This window comes from Coloeus monedula (assembly GCF_965178545.1).
Source record: "Coloeus monedula genome assembly, chromosome: 7".
Lineage (NCBI taxonomy): Eukaryota > Metazoa > Chordata > Aves > Passeriformes > Corvidae > Coloeus > Coloeus monedula.
The window spans coordinates 29,814,943-29,834,709 of NC_138787.1; the positions used below are offsets into that span (position 1 = coordinate 29,814,943).

The 19,767-nt window shown below is 41.8% G+C and overlaps 1 protein-coding gene across 1 annotated transcript in view; it reads left to right on the forward strand.

The window, feature by feature from the left end:
• PDIA5 (protein disulfide isomerase family A member 5) overlaps positions 1-19,767 on the forward strand; it is a 97,018-nt gene that overhangs the window by 27,019 nt on the left and 50,232 nt on the right. Inside the window, exons 4-10 of the mRNA XM_082285508.1 lie at positions 1,436-1,519; positions 2,292-2,337; positions 7,946-8,038; positions 9,318-9,378; positions 12,981-13,048; positions 17,583-17,674; positions 17,778-17,849. Of these exons, the coding sequence (XP_082141634.1) occupies positions 1,436-1,519; positions 2,292-2,337; positions 7,946-8,038; positions 9,318-9,378; positions 12,981-13,048; positions 17,583-17,674; positions 17,778-17,849 (516 nt within the window). The remainder of the gene's footprint in view (positions 1-1,435; positions 1,520-2,291; positions 2,338-7,945; positions 8,039-9,317; positions 9,379-12,980; positions 13,049-17,582; positions 17,675-17,777; positions 17,850-19,767) is intronic.

The following is a 19,767-nucleotide window of genomic DNA, read 5'->3' on the forward strand; positions in this document are numbered from 1 at the left end:
ATGCAAAACTGACATGAATTCAGTAAGACTCTTTGGATAAATATGCTTCTGTTCAATTGAGATTATTACAAGTGCTCCTTCCTGGTGTGGTAGTTGTGTGCTTTGTTAGTTCCTTAAAATGCTCATTTCCATCTTCAGCATAATATTCTGATTTTGCTGCATGTGTCCATGGCACATCGCTCCTTGTTTCCATGTACCAGAAGCATTTGGGAAGTTTCTGCTGAGGTGCACTCTCACTTCCAGCTCACTGTGAACTTGGTGTTTGTTGTTCTTCACATTTGTAGAAAGACAGCTGGAGAACATCGAGAGAATTAGCACCAGTGCTGGCAGCAGCACTTAAGTTGGTGGGGCTCTTGCAAGTCTTACATCTTGTTGTCCCTAATCAGTTTAAACTTGATGGGTTTTCAGTGTTTTCATTTTCTAAATTGATTTATCTGCGTAAAAGGTACAAGTTGTCCTCTGCTGGGAACAAGTTTCCAAGCTGTTTAATCTTGCTGTTTGTCAATGCAGAGAACAGCCTTGTCAATGTGAATCATCCTCTTTTCTGTTTTGCTCATCTCCCCAGATCTTTCACCAGCTTCTTATTCACTTCAGCTTGAAGTCTCCTTATGGCTTCACTCCTACCCTGTTCAGGAGAGCAGTTAGGCCGTGAAGACCCTTTACCTGCCCACTGAAACAAATGTATTTGCAGTTCTCTCCCATGACCCTTCTCTTCTTCAAGTCAGCCTAATCTGGTGCTGGAAGTGGTTCAGTCTTGTTGAGTTTGAAGACCACCTCCAGCAGTTCTGTCTGCTGATACCTCCCTCCATCTTTAGGAGTTGTTTTTACCTCTGCTTGCCAGGTGTGGCTCCAGGACACATCTTTCCTACCTAGAATGAATGGGGTTGCTGGGCTTGGGGCTCCAGAATTTCAATTGGTTTTTGTTTTCTGCAAGACCTTTTTAAGGCTAAATGCTTGTGATTTGGACTTGGACATACCATGAACATGGGGTTTTTTGGCTTTTTATTATCTTTTGCCAAATGTAAAAGCTGCTCTTTCTCTTTGAATCTTTTCACAGTGTTCTTTGACCACCACCCTAACAGTAGCATGGTCTTAATGAAAACTTGTCTTCCTAAATTTTATGTTAATCTCACGGGCAGAAGATCTGCTGAGGTCCTTGGACATGCTGGAATGAGCTGCTTCTCTACTGGTTAGGGCTTGGCTTTGGAATGTAAATTTAACACAGTTCAGTGTGTCCTGACCAAGCAAACAGAGGAATTAAATTGACTAATGGAGCTTTTCACAATGCTTGTCCCACAAACTTAGCTAAACAGCTTCCAAACTGCTGTTAGTTGGAATTGATTGCTGATGGGGAAGCACAACAATGAGTTCTCAGAACTGAATGCATTTGATTTTCTTTTTTGGTAACCTTTCTTCCAATATGTGTTTTTTGCAGTGATACTGAAAGCCGAAAATTATGCAAGAAGATGAAGGTAGATCCTAATTCAAAGGAGAAGGGAGTGGATTTACTCCATTATAAGTGAGTGCTGGGCTGGGATTTGTAGTTCATAATTGTTGATGCCCCCATTAAGACTGTTAATTCTCCTTTCAGCCCCATGCTGCTGCAGCATTAAGATGACTTATTTTTTATCCTTTGACATATGAAATTAATTGCTGTTTCTTCATTTTGCAAGCATGTGTTGTGACAGAAGTTGAGTTAAATTTATTCCACTGTTGAATAGAGAACACTAAAAGCATAAGCGGGGCCAGGGAGAGATGTCCAATGGACTAAATTTGCCCAGTGCACGGGGCTGATGCCTGAGATTTGAGCTCTCTTGCTTTCTGTCACTTGCCTGCTGGAATGTGCCTTGGACAAGTTGCTTCATCTCTCTGTGCTTTTCTGACTTGAGATAGTCCTTCATAATGTGAGTAGAGAAAGGCAAGTGTCGTGAGACAGCAAGAGATTTTTCTTCCTGAAAATAATAGGAGTGGGAGTACTGTTAGGTACACCAAGCAGCTGTATCTCCATCTCCAAAGATAATGCCTTAGTAAATATTCTTGTTAAAGTGTCAGGGAGGAAATTGTTTACTAGGAAACTGTTTTCTTTACACTGGTTTGCACCCTCCCTTTTTCCTTCCTCTTGTTCCCCCCCACCCCACCCCCCTTAAATTACTGTACTGTAAATTCTACTTAGTTCTGTGGCTTCAGCAGGATAATGATGTTCTGGTTAGTGAGAAGTCAGGAAGAGCAGCTGTATGAATTGCAGTAATGTTATTGTAAGTTAACACTATTCCCCACTCCTCGTTTAACAGGGATGGTGCATTTCATACTGTGTATAACAGAGCGGTCACATTGAAGGTAAATTTAAATATTCCATTATTATTCTTTCGGTTTTGCTAGATGTGGGTGAGACATTTGTGGATTAAAAACTGGTTTTGGTATTTTTTCATGCTAAAGGCATCAAAGGGAGGGGATTAATCTTCATAAACAGCTGTCAGAAGGGCCTAAAGGTTTTTGTGTGCATACATGTCTGTCAACCATAGATCCAGGAAAATTGTTTATTATTTAAAAGATTGACCCCTTGTTGAACAGGAAGGTAAACTGTAAGTTAACTTGCACACTGGTAACAAATAAGGATTTTCTTGTTTTAATTGCAGGGTGCTCTTTGTGTTAGTATAACTAAAAGTATTAGCTGATACTGCATTTTGATAAGGGCTTCTCTGAAGTTCTTAGATTTTGTGTTTATAAACTTTAAAGAGAGCTGAATGGCCTTATCTTTTATCAGATTGTGGAACCACAGCTCCTATGAAAGTGCTCTGAGTGCATCAGGTATAAAATGACCTTTCTTCTTTTCTGGCGAATCTTGACATAAAGCAACATTCTGTGGGCAAGGGAAGTGAGAAGGGGTGAGACACAATATGAATGTGTAGATCCAGATGATTGTGGAAACAGTGAACTAAGAGCACAGTGAGCAGGCCAAAAGTGTGCAACTTCCCTTTGCAAAGCCCTGGTGAAGCACTGGAACTTTCCTGATGTGAGGGGCCCGGCAATGACTTGGCTTCCAGAAATCACTTCTGTCCAGCTCTGATGTCCAGTTCCTGTTTCTTTTCCTCCTCCAGCAAACCCGGGTTCTGCACAGTCATTGGTCTTTTGAAGACTTGATGACATCACGCCAGTAATTCCATGTACTTCCCCTTTCTGGCTTGTTCAGGGGATCGCCGTGGAATGGAGGAAAGCCTGTGTGAGATGTGTGAACCTGAGTCTGCCAGAGTGGCTGTTCCTAAGTGCTCTTGCTCTGGACTTTGCTTTTACAGCCAGAGTTGGAGAGTATGTGATGGGGGACTGTCTTGGAAGTGTGCCCTGACTTGAATTCATTCAGTGTTCGCTTGAGGCTGTCATGCAGGATTTGTCTGAGGTGGGGAGAGTAGGGCCGTGTATCTTCCCATCTCCTGCAGTAGAAATCTTGCTTGGCATTAGGAAGGACAATGTTAAATACCCAGCCCAGTCAGCAACTGCCTAAACCAGCTTCTGTACTTAATGAGGAAATGCAGCTGGTGATTGTATTTTTCCTTCTTGGTGAGTGATGGGTTAAGGGAGACCTGGTAGCTGCCTAAATTTGGGTGATTTGAACAATACATGATGTGTCTCTCCTGCCCTCCATAAAATGCTGCAACCAGGAGTTAGTGCTGTGACTCTTCCTTACAGATCAGATCAAGTGGAAAGCACCTGCAGTGCTCCAGGGAGCATTGGGCTGAGAGGCAATCATAGCACAACAGGAACCAGATCCTTTATTCCTTCAGCTGTTTTGTGATGAGCGTTTTGCCCTTCCCTTTTGCCCTGCCTGCTGGGAAGCAGCAAGCAGCGTCCCGTGGACAGGGATGTGGGATTCCACTGGGGGTGGAAGAGGGATTTTGAAGCTCCCTCACTCTAGGTGCTGGAGTCTTTCTCAATTTAACTGCCCCTGTGAAACCAGCCACTAATGATTTACAGGTTGAGCAGTGGATCAGATCTGGGCAGTGGTCAAATAATTCAGCTGAGTGTTTGTTCTGCTGCTCACAGCTGCCTGGATATTTTCTGTATTTTCCCCTCTATTCCACTTCTCCCTGTTTTCCTCTGTTGAGCCAGTGACCTTTGTTTCTCTCTCTCAGCTGTGTTTGTCAGGAGTCTCCCAGTACATACAGAGAGCAGCAGAGCAACACAATTCCATAGGGTATCATACTCATTTTATGGACAGGTGGACACACTGAAGAACAGGGAGATTAAAGGACTTGTTTCACATCATTCAGCAAACTTGTGGCAATAAAACTTGGATCTTCTTTCCAGACATCCAGTAGACATATTAATATATGTACGACATTTTGGAGAAAGATGGACACAGCTCTGAAGAACTGTAAAAGGATTCTTCTGGAGTAATCAGCAATTTCGTAGCTGTGGCTGATCCAGCTGATAGTGTACTCGGGTTTTTAGAAAAGCTTTTCATTTCTTAAAGTAGCTAAATCCTTATGTAATTAGCAGAGATGCCCTTGTGGTTTCACTGTTAGAAAAATGAGGAATAGAGGATAACTCAGTGTTCACAGTGGGGGGAAGTTACTTGGCAGTCAGAACCTCCTGCTGCTGAGACTTTTGTTAAGATCTGAGCTGTTTGGGGTATCTAGGAAAAGGAGATGAAATGCAAGAGAACAAAATTGAGTGATGCAAAATCATTAGGAATAGTTTAAAAAAAATTTCCAATTCTTTGCAGAAGGGCTTAGGATCTCACAATACTAAAAAGGACAGCTGGAGGAGATTCCAGTAGATATTTCTGTAACTGTGAGTAGCTTAAAAAAGGGAGGGATTACTTCATTTTTCTCCAAATTTGAGGGCAAACAGTGGCATTTTGGGATGGCTGATTTGAAACAAATAACTGCAATGTTCAAAAAAGAAGTTTTGGAACTTGCAGCTACATATTGTGAAAGCGAAGAATTTAGGAGTTTGGAAAACAGTTTTCGATAGTTATTAGAGATAGATCCATGGATAGTTAAAAAGCACAGAGGTCCATATACAGCAGCTTGTGCAGAGTCCATAAACTTGATTTCTTTTTGCCAGAAATGGACAGCATGTGCCAGTGTATGCTATATAAGAACTGTAAGTACTAGTCTGTCTTCTCCCCAAGTAACTGTAGTCATCTGCTGTTGAAATCCTAAGCTTAGATCAGCCTTTCATCTTACCTAGAATGTCTGTTCGCATGTTGCTTTAGCCACACGATGTCTAATTCTCAGGAGAGCCATGATGCCAGTATCCAGGCTGTATTTATTACATGAGGAAGCCTTTTCTGGAGTATAAAGTACAGGGAGAGTTTTACCCTTCTCAAATGGAGAAAACTCACTGAAGTACGAATCTGCTTAGTACTTGCAAAGGGAATAGACTAACCCAATAAGTTGGTCCTGCTCTAAACCCCGAATCGTTTTCAAGTTGGCTGTTGTAAGGAGTGTATGTGTGAAATCGAGGAAGGTCTTGTTATTAGCATCCCTACTGCGTGATACTTCCAAGGAGTGAGAAGCACAAGGATGTGTTTCTGTATATTTTTTTTCAGGTTAAAACCTAGGTCCATGTATATGATTAGCAGCTCTCCTGTTGAAACTTGCTTGTTTTCAGCAGCATGTGCTGGATGAAGCATGTCCTGTATTGTGCTGAATCGAGGTGTAAAGTTCAAAGCTGGCACAGCTGGTTACAGCCCATCGTGGCTCTGTCCATGCTGTGGGGGTCAAAACAGGTCCTGACTGTACCACGGCAGGACTGGAGTGAAGCTGGTTCTACAACACCAGGGTTGCTGTGCCCTAGATCTTGCTGTGGCCTCTAACACAGCAGCTTGGGACCACTGCTTTTCTGTAATTAGAAAGTGCTGTGGTTTGTTTGGCTGTTGTTTAAAGTAAGAGAGGAAGTTCTCTTCACTGCATGAAGAATTGAGCGCAAGGCAACGTACTGCCTGCTCCTGCCAGAAGACATTACACATCTAATTTTTTTCTGTCTTGGCTGAGAGGGAGAGGCTGGACGAATTAAATCTCTTTAATCCTGCATTCTCTAACCACATCTGTTTCTACATGTCTGAATTTGGCATGCAGGAATTCTTGAAACTAGCAGAGTCAATTACACTCATTAGCCATTCAAGATGTTGACCCCTCTCTCCTCATCTCCAGTGTATAGTTGAGGTCTCTGCATGCTCAGGGTGAGCAGAACTTGATGCAGCTGTCCTAAAGGTAGAACATCTCCCTTGTTTTGTCCTCATCTTTCCTTTCCCCATGTATTATTAGTCTTAGGGCGTCATTTGGGATGTTAATGCCTCTAAGTCTAGAGCTTTTTATACTGTAACTCCATTGTAAATTACTTGATTTTATATATATTTTTTCCTAGCTAACTCCTTTCCCTGATAATGCCCCTATAAAACGAATTTCTTCTGGAAGTGTTTGTCACCCTCACCCATTAGGCCCTTCTTGCTGTGTACATTAAGTGTTTTGGTTGCTGTCTGGTGACTGATACATGCTGCCTCTTGTGATAAGACAAATCTTTTCAATATTAGCTGTGCAAGCAGACAGAAACATAAATGCAATAAATGGATCCTGCTGTAAGGTCTGAATCCTCCCGAGCCTTGCAGTACCAACTGAGAGGCAGGAAAATGGGCTAAACTCCCCTCTTTGTTGATAAGCTGCTGGGATATTGTACCACAGCAGCCCCACCAAAGGCAGAGAGGCAGCAAAAGTGTCTCTGAGACGGTTCCAGCAGTGGGATGTTATTAGGTGTGCTGCCAACCTGCTCCCAAGAAAGTGGAGTACACACCCAGGCTTTTAGATAGAACTGGTGTGTGTTAGGATAGCTCACTTAGTGCTGTGGCAGCTTCATCCACTCACTCTCACACTGAAGGAAGCTCCTCAGGGACCTCAGTATGTTTCTGCTGTGGCAGAGATCCTATATGGGAATGAACACAGACCTACAATCAGTGCCATAGAGAAAGCAGTGGGGCCGTTCTGAGTGGTGAATAAACATGGAATACCAGGTATTATGTTTCCTAGAGCACAGACATCTGAGGATAAAAGTGATCAAGCCTGTGTTTCCATGTACAGCTGGAAATGGGGCTTACTGTGACTTCCAGAATCCATGGAGAGTCTCTCATTGATTTAGGAGGGCTGGAGTTCCTTCAGGCTCAGCTTGAAAACAGACCTATCAAAGTATATTTCCTTATGGTAAAGAGTATATCTGTGGTCTGCTGAAAGGTGGTTTTGGTTGTATGTCAGTCAGGTAAAGCAGTTACGAATTATGTGTGCACGTGTACTTGACTTGTTGGACATGGGAGCTGCAGAATCCTGGAGTTTTGTATTTCCCACTTCTTCTGTCACATTTGCTTCTTATTCTCACACTTGAAACTGCATTCAGTGGATGTTTTAGGTAGGTGGGTCACACAGGGAACTGTTGGTGGATTGTTCTTCCTTTGACCAAATGAGCAGTTTGATCTGCAAGTGTGTTTGTTCATTTGCTTTTGCTCACAGCAAGTATCAGTGTGCCCTCCAGCTAGTCCTGTTACTCAGATACGGTGAAGGGCATGGGAGCCTGACCTCTACATAAAGAGAAGCCTTTCCTACTGACCCATGGACTCACTGTGGAAGGTCTAGTACCATTGAAAGAGCTCTCTGAAGGATCCTTGAAGCTATTTCTCTGTGTGCTGGTACACTTCCACTCTGTTTTCCCCAGTTTTATAGTGGGAGTGGGAACCGATAAGTTTGAATACCAGTTATGATGAAGGTACACACCCACATATCACTTCATTCTGAAACAGGAGATTTGTGCTAATCTGCATTAGAGCAGATGAATATATGAGCAGAAAAGCAAAGGCAGTAATTGGATGGGGTTTGCATCACAGCATGGATTTGAGATTGGATGTCTCATGATTTCCATTCGTGTTTCTTTAAAAGCTTTTCCCCCCTGTTTATTACAGTCTATGGTGGCCTTTCTCAAGGATCCAGAAGGTGCTCCACTGTGGGAGGAAGATCCTGAAGCTAAAGATATTGTGCATGTCGACAGTGAAAAGGTACATTAGCTGTATAGATGTTCTGTTGTTTTATAAATATAAGGGGTGAAGGGAGTGTGTATGTGTGTATTAACTCTTAGTGAAACACCACTAGTTTGTTTCTTTGGAAGGCAAGTTTAAAGCACCCAACCTGTTTGAAGTGATTTGACCAAGTTTGTGGGTTGTGATAACTGTAAAGTCCTCTGCTTCCCACCCTCCTCTGCCCTGCATGTGCTCATAACCTCAGTCTGCCAGCTACACAGCAAGTGTCAGAGCTTGTGGATGGTGTGGGGGCACAGCCCTCTTTGTCTCAGGGAGGTGTAGCAGCTTGCAAGATGCAGTCACTGCAGAATACAAGTAGGAGATAAAATGCTGCTCTTCAAACTGCAGCTTGTCATTAAACCTTGGGTTCCCTCATGTGCCTGAGGTTAGGAAGCGTGGAGCAGGAAGAAACAGGATCTGGATCTTGAGTGCTTTAGCTTTGTGCAGTAACTGTCCTCTCAGTCTTAAGTGGGAAAGCAGCGAATGTGATGAAACTACCTTAAAAACTACCAGTGCCACCAGTTACCCATTATGTTCTTTCTAATATAATCAGCTTGGTCTTCTATTTTAGTTTTCTAGTCTATAGATTTTTTTAAAACTTTAATTGATTGGACTCTAGCTGGTATTTTGTAAAGGGCTTTCTCAATTTTCTGGCTTTCATTTTTAATATTAGAAATGGTTATTTTGACATTCAGTTTTTTGTAGGAAGATTAATTTTTAATGTTCACCCTCTGTACTCTGTTACAAGGCTTCCAAGGGTTGCATTCAATTTGAAAACTTCATCTAGTTTTTCTATCATGCTGGTACTTGAAAAATCCTTTTCTCATGGCATCTCATAGGTTTGGCAAGGTTTCACAGTGTGAAAACTGAACTTGTTTTGTTATTATTGAGTCTGACTTTTTGAATTGCAATATGGATTTTGGATGTCTCAGTGAAGAAGGAATTTCCAGTCAGAGATTTTGCAGTGAAAATGAACTAAACCGTGGAACTTCCACATATTAACAGTGAAGATACTGGTCTAGGATATTCAGCAGATATTTGAATGTATAATAAATTCTGTCATCTTTTTTTCAAGTTAAAATTGAGCAAGGAAAAAAAATTGAGTCCTGTCTGTTAGGAAAGATGAGCCCTTTTCCCTCAGATAAACGAGCCTGTGTTCTATGAATACATATATTAGTTTTTTAAAGTTGCAATACAAATAATAAGAGGTGTCATTGAGTATAAGTGTGTTTTTTATTTTCTTTGGTTCATTCACTAGGAATTGAGAAGACTTCTGAAGAAGGAAGACAAGCCCCTTCTGATGATGTTCTATGCCCCATGTAAGTAGCCCAGCATGTCTTGCCACCTCTCTCTCTCCCTTCTCCACTGAGAGACGTCCAGGTCTGACAAGAAGCATCACCTGTGCTCCACTAATAATACCATCTTGTGCCACCTTTATCATTCAGCTCCTTGTGTTGTTCTGCCTGTTTGTCCTCAGTTTTTCCCTGGTTATCCATCACTTGTATCCCAGTCTTGTCTCTTTCTCTTGTGATGATGACTCTCGCTCAATGTTCTTTTAAGCAGCTGCTTTCTGTGATTTTGTTACAGATTTGTGCTGCACAAAACAAACACTGTACGCTGCAGGCAGAGGAAACAGTGCAGTTGTCAGGAGCAGGGCTGTTGTTCCTGCTCCATCCTAGGGGCATCCTGCATGTTCCTACCTGCATTGGCAGGAGTAACTCAAATGCAAGTGGGGTTTCAGGAAGAGAAGAGCACATTGGAGTCACTCCATTTCTTTTGTGACTTTGACCTTGTATTGCTTCTACTTTGTCATTGCATTGGCTGCTTTTTCCTTAATGTTGCAGATTTACAGCTGCCTTTTTGTGTTTCCTGGTGACTGCTGTGTGAGAGGCTTTCCAGCTCTTCTAAGCAAGATAGTGTTGCGCTTGAGTTGTTGCTCAGTTCAGGAAGCAGGGAAGCCATGAGAGGGGAATAAATGTGTGACCTAAGCTAGAAAAGCCTCCCAGGACTGCCCTGATAGAGAAATTGATGTTAGGTACCACAAGCAATTTGCTGGCTGATTCTCTTTAAAACTCTGTCCCATGGCAGCATTGTCTGGTGTTTCTCAGTGTATTTTCTCTTGTAATTACTGCCTGAAATACCAGTTTACCTTTTTATTCTCATCCGAGCACTGCCAAGATGGCCAAAATTACCCAAGACTTAGTTGATGCATCACTGAGACGATGGTTTTTCTTTTAATGAAATCACTTGTGGCTCTGTGCCTTCAGACTGCAGTAGTGTGGTCTTGTGTGGCCTGGCGTGGTGTGTGGCTGTTCCCAGCAGCTGCTGCCTCAGATCAGCAGGAGACGATACGGCTGCTCTGCTGTAAATCGTCCCTTCGGGGAGAGTTGGGCTGCTGCCTGGTGCTTTCACAGTTTACCTTTATCAGGAATTATTGTTTTCCACAACTGGGTCTCTTTCTGAAATGTGCCTTATCTAACCCTTCGTTCTCTTCGAACCGTTCCCCCAGAAACCCTCCTCCTTCCAGTTTCTCTTCTTTGAAGTGGCAAAACACCTGCTAGTTTTCAGTGCTGTAATACTTGTGCTGCTTTCCAAACTGCTGTGAAGGAAGTCTACTTGTGAGGTTTTTTTCTTCCTCTCTGATTTCTCAGTTTGTAACTCCCTCATCTTTTATTTAACACACAAGACCTTCTGACTTGGTTGTTGTCCAGTTTTTCTTTTCTTGCTCCTCTTACTGGAGACAGAATACATCCAGCAGTTGCATTAAATTTTGGGCTTTGAGCAGCTGAAATTATTGGTTACATACAGGTGTTACTTTTCATAACTGGGAGCAGGAAATCAAGACTGGTCACTGGAAGAAATTCTGCTTTTCTTTACTTGTAAGTGAGGTCTTTGACAAGAGAGGACATCAGAGGCTTTATCTGGAAGCTGCCTTATTTCTCTGCTTTGTTAGAAGCAGGGGCTTTAGATTAATTGTGGCAGATTCATAGGAAATGGGCAGGGGGAGATGAAAGCAACTACAGACTTAGATGCAGTTACTTTAATATTTCAGGAATGCTTGGTCTGGGTAAAACAACTCAGAGCAAAGGCTTGCTTTCCTCAGAAGATATTACTGCCATTTGCAGACCATTCACTGTACTTTCGGACCTATATTAGAAAGTCAGACAGCACTAAAGATGAAATATTACGTATATTTAAAGGCATTCAGATGTATTTGTAGTTAACTGTCAAAGAAGGCTCCTGCAGGAGACTGTCTGGATTTGGCAACAAGAAGGAGCTGTTTATAAACGTGATTGAAAACAAGGCTTTAGAAATGAAGGTGTTAACTAGTGGAAAGACTAATGTGTATTTAATTAAGTTCCCTCTTTTGGGACAAAATACAAGAAGAAAGAACAGAAGAAAATGGGTTTTTTGAGGTTCCCCTTTTATGCATGTTGAGGGGTATATGTGGCTTGGCAGCATCCTGAACAATATAACCCAGAAATACAAGGACAGGAGAGGATGTACTGAAGTGGGTTTGGGAGCAGCAAGTTTGAGGCAGCAGCAGAGCTGGGAAGAGGAGGGGTGATAGGGGTGATGGCTGTGTGGAGGAGGCTGCTGTGTGCCTGTGCTCTTGAAGGTACTCCAGGGTGCAGCAAGAGAGCAAAGAGGGGAAGATAGCAAAATCTGATGAAGGAGTTTGGGGCCTGAGGCTCCTGAGCAGAGAAGAAATAGAGGATTCAGAAGATGATGTCTGTCAACTCACATCTTTTGATGTCTGTCCAGTGGTTTGGATGAAGCTGCAAGACTTCAGTGGGCCTTAAGTGAGTGGTCTGCGCCCAAGAAATTGTCGTTTTAACCAGCACTAATTTAACAACCTCATTGTCAATTTGAGCAGAGAGATCAAAGGTGGAAGGACCACAGAAACAAGAACTCTCCTTTCTCAGACTAAAGGAAGTTCCTTTCCAGGCATGCTGATATGATCCTAAACAAGTGGCTGCAAAATCTGTTCCTCCTTTCTGGAAGATATTTTCAAAACTCTGTTAACCAGAACAGAGGTGTTGCCTACTGTCCTGTGGTGGACTGAGTGTTTCCACAATAAGTGTCTGGAGTGCTTGGCTCCAGCTACCTTTCTTTCATGCTGGCTGCACTCCTGCCCCTTCCATCTGCATGCACGGATTTTACTTGGCAGGGGTGAAAACTGCTGCTTACAAGGTGATTTACTGCTAATCTGCTTAGCCCTGCAGAGCATCATCAGACAGCTCTTAGCACACTCCAACTACACATTGGTGGTCTTCCTCACTTGCCCTTTGTCTTTTCCACAGCAGCACAATATTGTATCTTCCAAGGGCTGTTGCTTCTGAGCTATGTCTGCTCAATTAAGAGAGCACTGTTTAATACTTGATGTCTGTGTAATGTGTTTAGGAAATGCATCTCAAATTAATTTCAATGCCTTGTTAAGCTGGGATGAATCTGAAGTACCTCCCCCTGTCCCTTCAAAGACCAGAAATGTACAAAGCTTTTTGTTTTGAGCTCAAAATTAAGACATCTTCTGTTGACTTTGGATATGTGTGTTTCATCTTGTATTCTCCTCTGTTTTTATCTCAGCTCAGCTCAGAGCCTGAGGAATATATATATATATATGTGTATATATATATATATATATATATATATATATATAATATATACACTCTCTTCATAGTGGGATGAGAAATGAATATGAAAATGAAGAGCCTGAAAAATGTGCAAAAATAGAGGCTTGTATCAAGAAGTAACATCCTTAGAAACTAATAATCTAATAATGATTTAGTGAAGTAGATAAAGAATTTTTGTTTAGATTTTTTGATTTTAAATATTACTTCATATGCTTTGGAACATAGATACTGTAGAAGAGGCTGAATAGAGTTGTTGGCATGTTACTCACACAATTTTTTTTTATCAGGGTGTGGTGTTTGTAAGAGAATGATGCCATCTTATCAGCAAGCAGCAACAGAACTCAAGGGTAAATATGTAAGTGAGACAATGAGATTTATATGACATTTCAAAAATCATTTTAACACTTTCTTTTAAGTATTTAAACCCACAAATATTTATCAAAATTATCAATTTCTAAGCAAGTTGAAATAAAACAGAAATAAATGACTCCGTTCCAGATCTCTTCAGGATTCTCTATCTTGGTTTTTATTCTGCTAAAACATTGGAGAATGAGATGTCAACTCCCTTGCCCTTTAGAGCCACTGCAGTTTTTTCCATAGAGATGCAGGCTCTGACACTATGTAGATTTATGTTTAGCCTCTAATTTGTGAGTTTGTAGACCTTTTGAGCTCATTTTGGTAAAGAAAGAAATGTTTGCCTTAATGGGTTTGATCAGCTTTTTGGCCTGACGTTTCATAGCAAGGTCAGGGATGGATGCCCTTAAAGCAGTTATTAATCCACTTTTTTAGTGGAGAATCACAGTGCTGTGGGAGGGAGAGGCCCCTCCCATAAGCAACTGGTAACCTTCCTAGCCACTCAGCATTAATATAGTCTTACAGTTGAACTGTAGCTCTGTCAAAGTTAGCACTGATGCCACATAGATATGAAAGTAAGTTTTGACTCTAATGAAGTACAGGATTCACAGTAATCTAGTTACCCCTTTGTACCTATAAGGTGTATTGATCTCTGTAAGCAAGTCAAAGGCACTTGTCTAGTCAAGGTTTTATAATGTGCTTAACGTATGATTTATATGATGCCAGTGCACGTAAAGGATGAAGAAATAGGATTGTTGTTTCATGGCTGTAGTAGGATTTGGTCTGATCCTGCCTGTTGGGTCATTCACTGCTGTGTTTACAGGTTTCCTTGTGAGGAAAAGATGAAGCACTGCAGTTCATTACTAGGGCAGCTCTGGCAATCCCTTCTCATGACCACCTAGTGCTGTCAGACTGCCCAACATTCTCCTAACTGGTTGTTTTCAGAAGTGTTTTCTTTAAGTCCTTGTTTGCTTAGGGCTGAAATGAGTGGGATTTACTCAGATTTATTTAGGACACGGCACAGCCCTTAGAAGATATTTTCAAGAGTGTTTTTGTCTAGCCAGGCAGCACTCTAATGCCATCTCCCCTCAGAGGAGCACGTGCTGCAGCCTTTGGGAAGGCACTCCTGCCTTGCATGGCAGTACATTGTGGGGTGTGGGGCGAGAGGGATTAGAAATGCAAAGCATCACCTGTAGAGACAGTGCCAAAGAGAAGGCATGCTGCAGAGCACTGTGTCCTCCTGCAGTTATCCCTTCCTCGTCCATGTGCAGCTCATTTTATTAAATTCAGACCAGAGAATTTAAACTCTAGATCTATTCTGGTTTGAGTATTTCCTTCCTCACTTGGAAATCGTTTCTGTAGATCCGGGCTAATCCTGCACAGCTGAGTGACAGGACTGGGACACAGTTTTTTGCAGTGGAGTGTTGTAGTGCAGGATCAGTTCAGAGGAAAGTCCAGTTATGCCACTGCCACCCATGTTTTTCACAAAAATCGGTCTGTTTGTCAAAATTTGACCCAATTAGCTTCCTGAGTGGGATGTGTACACAGCTTGCCATTTCTAAAGTTAACTATGCTGTACCCATCATAAATTATTCATGTAGTGCCTTAGAGTGATGCTGACCTCCAGATCAGACTTTGCTGCAAAGTTTATGAGTGGTTTGGATGAGCTGAAGGTTTGGCCTTTTAATCTGACCTGTCATTAGCTGTCAGGATGTGCCAGGCTCAAAAGTGATTATTGCTGTTACATAGCAGGAAAATTAAGTACAGTATTGCCTATTGAAGAGGTCATAAAAGTGAAAAGGTGCACTGTACCTGCTGCTGGTCACTGTGTTCTCTTGGGACTGGCTGTTTCTTGTCCCCGTGCTGTTACTGAGAGGAAGGCAGGGTGGCATTTTTAGTTTATATTGTGGTCGTCTCTTACTATTCCGTTCCACCCAGTGAAGAAGGAAAAAGTGCTCCAAATCAGAAGTGGGCTTACTTTTATCCTTGGCAGGAAAGATTCCTGTGGTTAAAGGGTTGGCTGGGCTCTGGTGAGTGACTGTCCCTGTGGCCCCAGAGCAGGGGGGAAGTGGTTATTAGCAAACCATTCATCATCTCCCTAATGCCCATGGACTTTGTGAGTGTGTCAGAAGGCTCTGCTCAGTAAAGACCAGCTTGAGAATATGCTTAAGTGCTTTTCTCCTTTGGTGCTTGGGTTTTTTTGTTTGTTTGGGTTTGGTTGGTTTTTTTGTTTGTTTGTTTTTTTGTTTTTTTGTTTGTTTTTTTTTTTTTTTTTTTTGTTGTTTTTGTTTTTGTTTTGTTTTGTTTTAATTTTTTTGGTGCTGTGAGGTACGAGTTTTGGAGCAATCCCATCAAGAAAACCGTGAATCAAGGTCGGGGGTCACAGCTGAACAGGAATGGTCAGAAGCTCCAAATTAATGGGCAGCTAAGAAGGATTCAGAGGTGGTTTAGGTTATAGGTAGCTTGTTGGAGAGCAGATAAGTGTTGAAATATTTCAGTGAAATAATTCACTGCAGAGGTGAAAGGGGTAAACTGATCTTTGTTTCTGCAATGGCTATTACAAGAGGTAATGGACTTAAATTGAAGTTGGGGTCATTCAGTCATTTGCTAAAAGCAAATTCGCCAGACGTCTGGCAGGAGGACCCTGGCTTTGGGCACTGGGTGTATTTTGATGGTCTCTGACAGCCTGATATTTCATAATTCTGGATTATTAGCCAGCTAAAGCTGTTACTCTTGTCATTAAAAATAAATCCTATTGTAATAAGCTTTTTGCTAATTATGCTTCATATAATGTAATGAACGCAAGAATGAATCCAAGTTATTGACTTGTATCAATCACCATTGGATGGACACAGTGAAATTGTCTGAAATGGCCAGGGATGCCCATTTAATTCTTAGGAAATCCTCTGAAAGTTCACAGCAAACATGGAATCTGGTAGGCTAGTGTTATTGGGTTATTAGTTAACAAACCAGGTTCTTGCTTTATAAAGCAACCACTGTTATCTTGATCCTATTGCATTTACCTCCCTTTAGGTGGTGACATGGAGGATAAGGAAAGGGGAGAATTGAGTCTAGATAATCTCATATGAATTAAGTCAATCTGGTTCTTTGAACTACAAGGAAAATTCAAAGTGGGAGACTAGGCCAGCAAGTATAAACCTTATTTCTGTACTCTCCTCTGTTCAATTTATCCTTTCTTAGGATAGGGAAGAGAAAACAAAGTATCTTTTTGTGACTTTCCAGCACATTCTTAGAAACGGTTGACCTTCAAATGAGGATTTTCTGCTTTAAGATTTATTTCATGCTGGCTCTGAGCACATTTGGTTGGTCTGTGCAGTTTGCTGCAGTCAGGAACGTGGTATTAAATTCTGATGTGGTATTTCAGCTGGAAGGAGAAAATCCTGTTTTTGGAGAGGGAAGGAGGAGGGGGTTGGATTAAGACCCTGCTGCTAAAATGATTTAAGCCGTCAATGCCATTAAACTAAGTTAATCAGGAAGTGGTATTTCAGCAACTTGCTGGGTCCAGGTTTGACAGCAGAACGACCTCTGTGTGAAGTGCACACCCACAAAAACTTGGAATCAATCCCATCTTCCAATTTTCATGTCAGAAATATTTGGAAGACATTTGGACAGGGCACAGAATAAGTCACGGGGCACAGTACAAGTCACAGGAGCCCTGAACCTGAAGCTCAAGGACTGCTGAGATGGAGGACGGGTTGGGAAAGAGGTGAGGAATGGGGAGGAGAGAGTTTTTTTTTGCATGCTAGTCTGAAAAGCTGCTGTGCTTCTGTGCCTCTCTTTTGAAGACTGTAGGACAAGGTTAATTCTTAACTCTCATTATACCCTACCCTACCCAAGTTAACATATTTAAAGGATATAAAGGCCATGTGCTATTTCCTGAGCTCATGGAAATAGGGCACATTTTATTTTCACATCAAAGTTGTGCTGATTTCCCCTTGCCTTTCAGTAAGTGCATTTTTGAACTGGGATAATGCCAGTGCTTCGTTGGTTGGAGCTTCTGGGCATGAGCTGAGATTGAAAATTCATTGCTGAAGTGGAAACTAGAGAGCTGAGGGTGGAACTTCTGCTGTCCTGTTTAATGTTTAGATATGAACTGAGAACTCTTTTTTTTTTTTTCCTACTTGCAGAGGAAGAAAAAAAAAATCTAGTTACACTTGTAGCTAAAAATCCAAATGTGCGAAGAAGAGCACAAGTAATGCAATTGAAAGAATTCCCTTCAGGTATTTCTGTTAGTGGGTGAATAAAAAGAAACAGAGATGCTTCCAGAGCAAGGAAGAGGTGACATGCTGACTGGTGTGTGTTTTCTCTGGATTAGACTCAAGTATTGTTCTGTTCCGCCTTGCACAAAATCAGAAAAACTTCAGTGCCTTTTACAGAGAGCCCCTTGCTTGACAGCTATATGAATGAAATCAGAATCCGCCAAGACTGAAGTGGGTTTTACTTAAATCTTCAAACAAATGATGTGATGTTCCTGCTGTATTATAAGAATCAGTAAGATTATGCTCTTTTTCCAGGTTCTTGCGGGGATGAATGTTTACTCTGCTGAATTTGAAAGGATAAAGGAAGAATTCAATGTCCGGGGATATCCTACAATCTGCTATTTTGAGTCAGTTATGTTTTGCTACTAATTTAGAAATCATGACTCTTCTATAATTGCATCTTTTTATCTTTTAGGGCAAGGACTGAACCTTGTTTTGTTGCTTTAACAGGAAAGGAAAGTTCCTGTTCAACTTCGAGAACTTTGGTGCTACTGCAGCAGATATAGCAGAGTGGCTGAAAAAGTAAGGCTTTCAACTTCATGCACTCCATCTTTTATGTACTCTTCATTATTTACAGAATGTAATGCTTTAGGAACAGACATCTCTCTCTCCTTCCCTCTGCTCAGAAGAGCAAACAAAACTACCCGGCTGAGATCAGCTAAACTCGTACAGGGAGATTGACTAATGTTTGTATTTTAGCATGCATGCCTTGCATTTCACAGTTGCATTTTGGCTGTAATAGGAGACTGACTGTGGACTAAAATAAATGCAGATACACAGATCTCAGCTTTGCTAAAAATGCCAGCTTAAATTTCCAGTAATCTTGGGTGCTTGAACTTAATACCGTGCAAAAGGTTTGACTCCTGTTGTGTTATTAAAAATGTGTATACGAAGTGTGCAGTTCTTGTTGGTTCATCAGCCTTTAGCTGAAACCTTTAAAGTGTCTTTCAGAGACAAGCTGAAGATCAAGGCACCCTGGATAGGTAGTCACTTTTACAACATCTGTGTCTGCTGTAATGATGTGAAAAGTGTTGAAAGCCCCTTGTTCTACCTAAAGAGAGCTGTTTGCAGTCATAAACATTTTGGGGGCTGAGTGAGCCTGTGGGACTAGCAGTTCAGAGACAGACAGGAAAAGTGTGTGTGTGTATAGCTGCTCTTCAACTGGTGCAAACCCCCCATGGTCAGTGAAGCTGATGGAGCAGCTGGAGAGAGCTGAGATAATCTGGTGATGGAGAAATCCTGTTTGCAGTGCACCCAGGCTCTTGGGCATGGTGTCATCTTTGTAAGCCTCCCATGTTTGCTGCAGTCGTGGGAAAAATACTGAAATGACCCTAATGAAAGGAAACAAACACATGGGAAAGAACAGACTGTTGCAAACTATTGTAATAGTACAGTTTAGCAGAATTGGCTCAGAATAAGTATATTTTGCTGAACTAGTGGTGCTGTGCTGGGGACATGCATATGGTGGCAGGTAGCCCAGGCTCTTCAGCAGCAGTAGCTTCAGGATTTGGAACCCACAAATGAAGTGAGAGCTGCATTCCTGTTAGCATCAGGAGCTACAAACACTGCAAGCAAATACTGCCCAGTGGCTCAAACAGGAGGAATTCAGCCATAGTCATTAAGCCTCGTGTAGTCAATTAAGCCTTCAAATGTGCATGATCAAGATGGCAACTCCAGCAACTGGAAGGAGATGATCAGCCCTTGGAGCAGGGATGGGGCTTAATCACCTGCACTTTGTTATGCTTTTCAATTCTGCAAGGATGTGGTTATCTCTTGGCTACCATATGTGAAACATTAGCTGTTTGGGGTGGTTTTTTCCCCCTGTCTGCCCACATAATATCCAGATAATCCCTGCAATATGCAGTACCTTTATATCAGTGCTGTGACAGCAAGTGAACACAGCTACTGGAGGCAAAGCAGAACAGCTGCAAGCTCTTGCCAATGATAATCTCTGCTAACAAGCCACTGTGGGCTTTGGCTGATACTTCAGCAGTCCAGAGCTAAAGACAGCTGTTCGTCCTCACTTAGTGCATGCTTATTAGTTGCCCAGAAGATGATCTGAGCAGTAGCCTTGTGCCCCTGTTCTGTGTAATAAGTACAAGGTTTGAAGGAAACCACATTAAGTAATTATGTGTACTTATATTTTGCCAGTAATTGATGCTTAAATTATGATAAATCAAATTATTAATAAAACCACATCTAGGGTAAACATGCTACATACATAATATACTGTTCTGAGGAATCTGCAGTACAGGTAGTCAAAATGGTATGGCAAGGGCTTTAGGAAAGCCAAGGAGTGCAGTTAGGTAGCTGCAGGGTGTACAGGCTGTGTTTCAGAATAGCATAATATTAAAATATTGAAAGGTTGCTTTGGTACAAAATGTTGCTCTGAGAACCAGGGCATGGCAGTTTCGTGGCAAGGAAAGCCAATGCATTTTTA